Below are 10332 nucleotides of genomic sequence, written 5' to 3'. Positions count from 1 at the left end.
GCATCCCTTTCATCTCACAAGATGTTGCCTCCTACATAACAAACACTTTGATGAGATATCTTCTTCCGCTCTATTCATTGAACACCTTTCACTTTGAAAAGTTTGATTCCGTCTTGGCAAATGCACTTTCTCTTCTAGCACACGTAAACATGTGCTTTTAAGTTTGAAAAATCCATATGACATGACCTAGGAGCAGGTTAAACAGAAGGATTGCATTTATTTCCACCCTCATCGCAGTCTTGAAATATTTTTGATATTTAAATGTGTTGGGTGTCAGTGGCTCATGTAAGTTGTTGCTGTGTAGATGTAAAAAAGCTGTTTTTATAAATGCACTAATAACACATTTTTAAGACACAGGTCATATTTTTTTGCTTCCCTTTTTGCAATCACGTAAACTTGGCTTTTCTTGGGATCAAATGAGCAACAGCAAAAGAGGAGCATTATGCTAATAAACTAAGGAAAATGTAACTAAAGAGTAGCATTTATGTAAATGGGTCTGTCATTTTTCAAAATGTCAAACCTCTAGTTGTGATGTTAAAAACCATCAGACCTAGAGGGATTCTTTTCTGTTACTACAACAATCAATATGCATACAGTTAAACTTAAACCAAGTCAAAAAATATATGTGATAATGTACAGCATATTAAGATTATTAGTTCTCTACATTTTGAGTGCGATTATGTGCTTCTTATAGACCTTACTGATGCAGTCGGTGACAGGAAGCTTCCCCATGTCTTAAATATGGTGTGTGATTTAATTTATGCAGCTTATATTCCCCCCCCCCATCACTGAAGCTGCAACCAAAAACATACAAACTTAATATCAAAGTTTTCTTGAAGTCTAAGCCTCTTAAGTAGAAATCAGATGGGTGTGCTCTGAAATTTTAATGAAACAACTTAATTATAAGCCAGTCACATGGACTACTACAGATAGTTCCATGTTTTAACATCTGCCAGCACTGTCGGCATCCAGCAAGACATAAATAGGGAAAATAAATGCTCCAACACTCTGACTTTCTTACTAATTACCAGGGTTTCTTTTCTCTAGTCTTGCTTTTTGTGATTTAAGCACTTTTTTTGGTACCAAACAAAGGACAGCATTTATTCTCTGGTAAGTTAAATTGTAGATGTAATTCCTGCTGTTCAGGGTCTTTTTTTTATTATTTATAAATTTGGCATTTAAAGTTCTTAAAATTTGTCCAGGCTACATTTGACTGATGATAAACAATCATCTTTTTACGGTATTTGGGTAAAACCTTTAAAATATAATCAAATATGCTTGAGGTGTTACAGTAAATAGACATTTGCCAAGTTTTGTGGAAGAAAACTGAATGCTGCTTCTTTATGTTGGGTTGTTATTGATGCAGAGTAACTTAAACCCGAAGACTTGTTTGGTCTGGAAAATTATTCTTCTATACATCTGCAACCAAACTACTGTCTGTTTTTACTGCTCAGACTCTTTTCAATATTTAGATTTAGCCTCTTTTTCTGTCGTTTTTGTCTTTCAGGCAGACTATTTTAGCTGCGTGGCAACTATAGTTTACATGCGTAAAGAAAATTGTTTGTATCAAGCCTGTCCGTCTTCAGACTGCAACAAGAAGGTCATAGATCAACAGAATGGTTTTTACCGCTGCGAGAAGTGTAACAGAGAGTTCCCCAACTTCAAATATAGACTCCTACTTTCAGTGAGTATGATGCACATATGGGACAAACAACATTAATGCTTGTCAAACATGCAGTGATTATTCTCAGTGATGACACAAATACACAGTCAGACAAACAGAAGTAATGTTTTCCCCTACCCATCATCTCTCGCTGTCTTGACTCTCAGGCTAACTTGGCAGACTTCGGGGATAACCAGTGGGTGACATGCTTCCAGGAGACAGCTGAGGTCCTGCTGGGTCGCAAGGCAGAAGAGTTGGGACAGCTCAGAGAAACAGTGAGACTCTGACACACACATACACACAAAAGGAGAAACTGCCACAGACAGTTCTTCTTAACAATTTCGCCCAGGAGATCTAACTATAACGGACTGCTTCCTTTTAGAGTTTCCACCAAACTTTTTGTTTACCTCTGAATATTTGTGTGTGTGTGTGTGTGTGTGTGTGTGTGTGTGCGTGTGTGTGTGTGTGTATTTCCAAGGACGAGGAAGGGTTTGATGAAGTCTTCCAGAAAGCCAACTTCTCTACCCACATCTTTAAGAACCGAGTCAAGCTGGAGACATATAATGTAAGTAACAATAAACAGAAAAAGTATAAAAGTTTATGGTGCAAAGGATTCACTTGTTTCCAAGACATAAGACTACAAAATACTGCTTTGTATGATTAGCAGCTCATGTCTCGTTCATCATAATTTTGAGAAAAGTGCACCTCAAACAAATAGAAAACTGTTGAAAAGTACATTTGTTTTAGTCATTCAATTCAGAAGTTGGAACTCATAGCTTTATTGGATAAAGATTGATGTATTGGATTTGATAAAGCACTGCCCACTAACGGCAACAGATAGGAACGATTATTGATTGTACAAACCTAAAGTTGGACCCAAAGAACCCTGGAATTCAATTTTGATTAAAATTTCATTACAAATTTAATCAAAATTTCAATGAAATGCAAATTTTACAACGGACTAGTTCTTTTTCATAACAAATTTTCTTCCATGTAAGCTGCTTGTATATAAACTCAATGAACAAAGAGCTTCTTCTCCCTCCTCTCCTTGTGGGAGGCTGTCCGTGACTGTTGTCTGGTCAGCTGTCGACTCAGCAGTCCTCGCTGTGATTGTGTAAGCTATACGACATTCTGCATTGATGATCCCTTTCTTAGACTTTTATAACTTTAACATTTTCAGAAAAACACAATTTTGGGCTATTGTCATTGATATTAGAAGTAAAGTATTGAAACATGTGGATTGAACTAATAAGCAAACTTTTCATTGGGATTCTATGGTGCAATGCTGAGTAAGCTGTTTTTGTTTTTAAATAACCAAAATGCTGTTGATATTAAAATAATTGAAACAACACATACAGTACAGATCTAGAAATGTTTCCAAGCTGCTCTGTTCGCCTGACCCCATCACCTTTTTGTTGTTTTTTTCAAGTGAAGTTTTTATTTTTTGTGGATTAGTTGGTTGTCTTGCTAAAACTGACCTAGTGTCGATACCATAGCGATCCCAAATGAGGCTGTTTTATAAAACAAAGTCAAACTTATAAACTTTGATATTGTGTTAAGCATTCCCCAGGACTAATGGATAGACTAGCTGTTTCACAGGTGAACAGAATTGGCCAATTTTCTGCTTGGCTGCTTTATCCATGAATGGCTGACATTGATTTTTTTCTATAAATGTAGCAGCTACTTAACTCTAGCAATAACAGCTCTTCGGTGCGGAAGTTTTTAGGTGGATTTCTTATAGCCAATAAAGAAAGCTGTGTAACTCATTGTGTTGAGCGAAAAAGTAAGAAATTACAGAATTAAATATATCTCTTTAATGATGGTAAACTGTAAGGCCTAATTTTTAAGTAGCCTAAACACTGCAACTGTTGCATCTGTGGTGTTATTGTTTGCCATAAAACTACAAAAGGAGTTGCATGTCTACTACGCGTTTGTAAAACAGAAGTCATTATCTTTTGTTTTTTACTGAACTGCAGTCTTAAGCTTGTGAAACCACCAAACAAGATGCACAAACACGAAGTAATCACAAAGCACTGTCAGTCACACAGCATAAACTCAGAATCATCTCAATTAGTTACAGAGCGACAGGGGGGTTGTTTTGTAGCCAGTGCACTTTGGATTGCAGAAAACAAATACAGCTGTGGATTCATTTCTCTTAATTAGGCACAAATTAGCATTTAGCTATTGTCTGTCTAAGGCTAATTAGCCTAATTATTCAAAGGCCAAATTGCCACTAAGGGCGTGTACTGGGAGAAGCAGTTGAGATTCAGATTTATCTCTGAAGGATCTGTGTCTTGACCTTACGAAACCCTTCAAGCAATCCTGTGCAATTTTAATCCAATCCTTTAGTTCATAAAATAAGAAGAAATGCCTGCCAGTGACTGAAAAATTGCCAGTGCAGCCTCTAAAGACCAAATTGCTACAAAAATAAAATATTCTCAGTGGGAGAGATTTGTGTCTAAAGCCCCAACCCCCCACGCCCAAGACAAAGAGAAAAAAAAAAAACAATACGCCTTCAGATTAAAGTTTAAATTTTAAACCTTTCTCTAACTGTCTGAAGTTAAATGAAGAAGTATAAAATTGTTACACAAAGTGGATATAAGTGTTCAGAACAGATGCATAAAACAAATACTAATAAAACAGCATTTTAGCTGGCAGATTTTATTCATGACTACAAAAAAACAATTCAAATTGTGAATATTTTCTGTCATAAAGTATTTAGTAGAGCCAGTAGCTGTGTTGCCCCTGTTCATTGTGTCAGTGGTCAGTCAGCCACCTTTCTCAGCTCTCCTCAGGTGAACAGTGTGCATATCAGAGTGAGTCAGCATTAACCTTTTTCTTTTTTTGTTTTCATCACGAAAACTTTTAATGCACAACGTAGGCTGGGTTAAAATTGTTACTTTGAGGGTACGCTGCACTGTTATTTACAGTGTGTTGCAACACACTGTGCATGTAATGAAAAGTGTTTTTTTTTTTTTTCGTTTGTTCATCCAGAAGCAGAAACTTTTCAGGTGGGTTTTGCTGTAGGAGGCAGGGTAATTTTCTAGGGTATTTTCTCTTCCACTGAAGGAACCAAACAAAACAAGTGGATAGAAATGTAACTCAGAAAGAGACCATTAGTCAACTCCCAGTTTAGGATCTTCTGCAGGTCACATTATCTGTTGATTTTTAAATATTGACATGAGTATTTTATCTCACATAGCCTGTAAACCCAGTCATGTTATTATATCAGTGTTTTCGAAGGGTAAATCTGTTCATAAAACAGGCAAACCTTAGTGAAAATGTTAATTGAATGATTTAATTGAAGCAAAGACCTCAGCTGGAGGCTAAGGGAGTAATGCTGTAATGGTTTTTTAATGATTTAATATGGTGAAGTTAAAATATTTTATAGCATTTATGTTCTGAGATACCAATTAAAACGATCACAGCCCCCCTCAGGATTGTCTATCACTAAGTAATTTTGAAGTTTCAAACTAGCAAACATGATAAAGCAGCTGCTGCTGGGTGTCTGCTCCAAAGATAAGTAAAACCTGTGTTGATTAAATACATTGGAGGTGTTATAAAGTAACACCTACCTTTATTTGGGCTGTCTATAAATGAGTTTTGTGAATTTGATGCTACAGTATCATCACCAATGTTTTTATTACTGGAAATTATACATTTTATTATCCCCAACAGACTTGTTTCTGCTCTCCCTGTGAGTGCCCATTATATGGATATTCAGTCTTTTTGTCTCATAAGTTTGTTACAAATTAATTCAGTGCAATAACCTTTCTCATTTGTCTCTTTTTATAAGAACAGCTAGTAAAAGCTTCACTTCAGTTGTTGGCTGTAATGTTTAGCTCATTAGTTCATGTAGCAATAGACAATCCATCTAAATAATTATGGAGCGTGTGGAAGAGGTTTAGTATCTAAGAATGTTTAATCAGTAAAATGTTTAGATTTAATTCAATTCAGAAAACTTTATGTATCCTCAGGGGCCAATTAAAGGAGTCACAGAGAGCCAACATAATAAAAACAGAAATGGAAAGAAGGTGTGAATGGACCTTGAGGTGTATACATTATGTAGATGTTATATTTGTATTAATAAAGAAGGAGTTCAATCTGGTGTCTGTAATTTTCTCCTTCATATGATTGACTTGTTTCTAAATATAGCACACTTGATTTTCCCACATTAGGCCAGTTTAATGGACTCAAAAAATATTTACACCACTGGTAAAGATGTGTAAAAAGCCTTAAATGAATTTATTCCTTTGGAGCAGTTGCATAATCTTACACTGAAAGATTTGCTGCAGTAGTGAGCGCTGTAGCTGTTTGCCTCCCTCTTCACTGTGTGACGCTACGATAAGCTTAGCTCCTCCTCCAGTCTTAACCGTCACCTTATCGATGTTTAAACACATGACTACTACTAAATGCAGTTATGATTGAGTTCATGAGTAGCTGTTTTCTTTCTTTTCTTGTTTTGAATATCATGTTTTCCTGTTTGACACAATGCATTACTGAGACAAGTTGGTGTGCGTTATTTCATGTTTATAATACAGAGAAAATGTCATGGACTACTAGTATAAATGTTCTGTCTGATAATGCCATGACTTTCACACATTGATTTAATTTTTTCAATTGTATAGACTTTAATGTGTTAAAAATGTTAATGCGATTAATTACATTGTTTACTGTCATGCAAAAGTCCTGAGAAGAAACGTTTGTATTCACGTGTTTCTGGTTTGAGCCTAAGTCTGACGCACAAACAGCATCCACAAACACTCCAATAAAGGACAGAGCAGCTTATCTTGGCGCCCTGGGGGTTAATTTTGGCTTTAAAAAACATTTCTGTTGTATCATCACTACTACCTGAGATGCAATGTCAATGCAAGACATGTAGCAATCCCAGATGTCCAATCGCTAATGTCAGTGTTAACAATCTTTTATATCTTTTATAAAGATTTTTTTTTTTCAAAGAAGTTTTTGAAACACTTGAAATTCGAATAGGTAACATTATTTTGTAGCAATCTAACCTAAATAACAGATTAAAAACAATTTATTTTTTGTTGAGCAACAAAATTGGTTTTTGAATTTAAAAAAAAAAATTTGTTGGTATATATGGTTTTCAATTAATTACAGACTCTGCAATTAACTCGATTAAACTTTTAATCAAGTCCCTCCACTAATGTGAAAATGTGTCAGGTCTGTTTACTCCATTTGACTTGTTTGGTGTGCCTCTAATTGGGACACCAGTGATAATGTAGAAATGAATTTCCTCCCTTTGGTATTATTTTTCACACATAATGAACTAAAAGCTTAATTTCTCTTAACTTTTTAATGTGAAAAGTATGTTGGTATAATTAAATATTATTTTATGACTTTATAAATGTGTCTCCCAGGGTTGTCAATACATATGGCAACATAATGATGCCTGTATTTGGACTTGAATCCATGTGTCTTTCAATATGAAGACATTAAGAAGATGTAGATGTACTCTTATTTGCTGCAAGGTTTCAAACATGTGGGCTGTATGTCTGTTTGTATATTGTGTATCTGAATATATGTCAAAGGGGACAAATGTGCCTTTCTTTATCATAACAAACAGACCATAGAGAGCTAAGCACGACTAATATTGTCACCTTACATCATCTGCAAAACCAGACTCTTAGTTTAGCTTGTCAACAACAAATTAAATTTGTTTTGCTGTTTCACAGAATGATAAAAATGGTTAGTGAAATCGAAGGTATTTTACATAATCAATGTGATATTTCCAAAAAATATTTCTAAGTGTTTCATTCTTTACCATGTAGCTGACGGTGAGCACTTGTGACACACTGGACAAACAAATCAACAAAGACACAGCAGGCTGTCTGTCGTTGACACATTTCTTAATTTGGATAGACGCAAAGGTTTTTCTGTTTTCAAAAGAGAAATAAGTCGCACAGAACCACAAACGTAAGCCCTGTGGTGTCATTTGAGGACAACTCAGGGCTCCAGTAATATTCCAGATGAGACCAGTGTTTCTAAATACCGAGGCTGCGAATTAATGATGCTGCTAATAAAACTTAAGATTCAGTAAGGTCAGTGGGAGCCATTCTTTTGCTCAGAACATACCGAGACAAAGTATTATCTGCAGAGAGTATTAACTGCTTGGTTGTGGCAGTTTTTCTGCAGGAACCTTCTGCTGTGTAATTACATTGTTTAACACAGTACTGAAACTTATTAATTCTCCATGAGGTTGTAGCATATGTCTGAATAAATTGGTTAGTGGTGTGTTGCCTTTGTGTGAGCCACAGTGTGTGTTTTCTTTCACATTATATCCGTGTGCCAGACAGCGTCCAGACCTTATTTCTTCAGGGAGAATGCCGGCTTCACACCAACCTGTGAAATACAGTTAGAGAAAACGTTCAGCTGCCACAATATTATATGTTTTTTCTACACATGAGTGGAATATTAATTAGAGCATATTATGTTGATCACATCAATTTTGCTAGATTTCACCTTTTGCCAAGTAAAAATGACCCATTTTTCATTTTACTTTTGTTTCTTTAGATAGACACAATTGAAAATAATGACAGGAGTGTGAAATCACAGATATTAAACAGCTTTAATACCCAATTTGGTTGCTGAACTGCTGATGGAATATTTTTAAGGCTTTGAAATTGTTTTATGTGTAATCCCTGTGATGGTAACTGTGATCATAACAGAAAAGACTTCAGTCATTATGTCTTCACAGGAAAGTCTTATAATTGGAGAGTGAGCTGCTTCAGCTCAGAAAATAATGGAAATGATCAGTCAAATGGAAATAATCATATTAAATCTCTGATTTTGTGATTTTAGAATAATCCTTGTGGATGGATGGCATGTTGGTCTTTTCATTTTATCCCTGCATCCACTGTCTGTACCCTCCATCTTAAAACATGCCTAAAGAAAGTCAAATTGGAACATGTTTCTCTCTCATTTAGTCTAATTTATAGTGGAGGAAACGTGCAGACCGGATATCCTGCTTTTGCGCTGTCAGAGATGGAAAATGTCACTTTCACGCTCTATTCCCCCAACAAATTGTAGTCATGACTGAGGTGTTCACAGTTCACAAGCCGAATGCCACCTTAGACCAAAGTCGGGTCACTTTCAAATTATCTTCATTTTATTCCAGTTGAGGAAAAAAATCAAACGTCTCTTTGTGAGACTCTGTAGGAACTCATTTTAGATCTGTAGGGTTATCAATGAGGCATTACAGCAGAAAATACTTACAATCTGTTTTTCACCTTCCAAGTTATTTGAAGAGTTGCATCTGCTTTGTCTTTTATTAAATCCATGTTTGCAATATGCAAATAAAGAGAAAGTGTTGAGATATTTTTGTATGCATTTATTTTTCATCTTTTTAATATTGCACCACTTGTCAACATCCGTTTTCTTAGATCTGGCAATGGATTCTGAAAGCTCCTTCAGAACCAGGCTCAATAAAGCATTCGTCTTCCACAACAAACTGGGGTTTGATTGGGCAGCTAAGTAAGTGTGTCTGTAGTAACTTGTATGAAAATGGACCTGGACTACACTCAGCTAACGACAGCAGAAGTTCTGTACATGATGGAGCTCCAGCCAATTATGTAACACTGAGCCAGGCGTACTTTCTATTTGAAAGAAAAGAATAGACTACACATTGCTAATAGCAGCAATAACATTATCTATGGCTTTGTCCAAGGAAGAAACACAGCTATACACACACAGAACCACTGAATGCGGAATAATCTTTAAGGGAAAAGAAAAACAAAGGAGCATACACATCATTAAACAATAGCCGTGTTGATGGCTTTGTCCAGAAAACGGACGGCTAAGCCAATTATTTTCAGCTGTCTCCTCTATGTGGGCTGCACAAGAGGCTTACTAATATTAATTTACTTTTTAAAAGTAATTCTTTTGCAAGCAGAGCAAATTTAGTCTATAGTCAAACATTTCCATAATGTCAGGACAATGTGGCACAAGGCGTAGGAGCACCTGGTTGTGTTTTCAGCTCCTCAGCTGGAAGCATAAAATGTAAAGACAGATTAAAGTGGGACAGACAGTGTTTTTGGTGAAGAGCTGATGTCTACCTACAACAAGAAAATAAGTCAACACATTACATAAAAAACATGAGGCATTGAGTCACCAAACTGTGAAAAATATCAGTAGCTGACTAATCAAAGAAAATCCATTTCTGCCAAATAACTTCTCTGAACTTTAGTTGGAAGGGCTTTTTTTCATTTGCATATGCACTAAAAATTTGTTTTTGTTGTAGTCAACATAAATATAAAAATAAAAGCTTAAATTGCAAAAATGAACATGGAATGTCTGTTAAAAATTGCCATTTTATTTGACTTATTTTTGAAGTGGCTCCATCAGCCATCAGCTGTGGCTGATGGAGCGTCAACATTCACTGTTTTAAGCAAGTGCAGTTTCCACTTGAATCCTTTCTAACAGATGGTGAAGTAAATGATTCATGTCTGCTGCGCGACAAAACAAAAGGAGAAAATCGTCTGAAAAATAAGTTTCACTAAGTGTTAACATTACAGCTCTACCTGCAGAAAGTTTCTTGGACTGAAAGGCCAGACAGACTCCTGCATTTGTTGATTTTTTTTTTTTTTTTTTTTTTTTTAAAAAGAAGTGTGATTGCAAATATGCATCTTATTTTTTTTTCAAGCATCAAC

At 35.7% G+C, this 10332-nt stretch overlaps 1 protein-coding gene across 1 annotated transcript in view; it reads left to right on the top strand.

Moving 5' to 3' along the window:
• The first annotated feature begins 1510 nt into the window (after nt 1-1510).
• LOC106937501 (replication protein A 70 kDa DNA-binding subunit-like) overlaps nt 1511-10332 on the top strand; it is a 13215-nt gene continuing 4393 nt past the window's right edge. The window contains exons 1-3 of the mRNA XM_015019049.1: nt 1511-1684; nt 1831-1938; nt 2142-2228. Of these exons, the coding sequence (XP_014874535.1) occupies nt 1544-1684; nt 1831-1938; nt 2142-2228 (336 nt within the window). The 5' untranslated portion in view covers nt 1511-1543. The remainder of the gene's footprint in view (nt 1685-1830; nt 1939-2141; nt 2229-10332) is intronic.

The sequence above is a fragment of the Poecilia latipinna genome, unplaced genomic scaffold, assembly GCF_001443285.1.
Source record: "Poecilia latipinna isolate Pla-1442-1.1 unplaced genomic scaffold, P_latipinna-1.0 Scaffold2361, whole genome shotgun sequence".
In the NCBI taxonomy this organism is placed as follows: Eukaryota; Metazoa; Chordata; class Actinopteri; order Cyprinodontiformes; family Poeciliidae; genus Poecilia; species Poecilia latipinna.
Note: the sequence above shows the minus strand (reverse complement) of the source record. Positions and strands in the feature narration are given on the sequence as shown.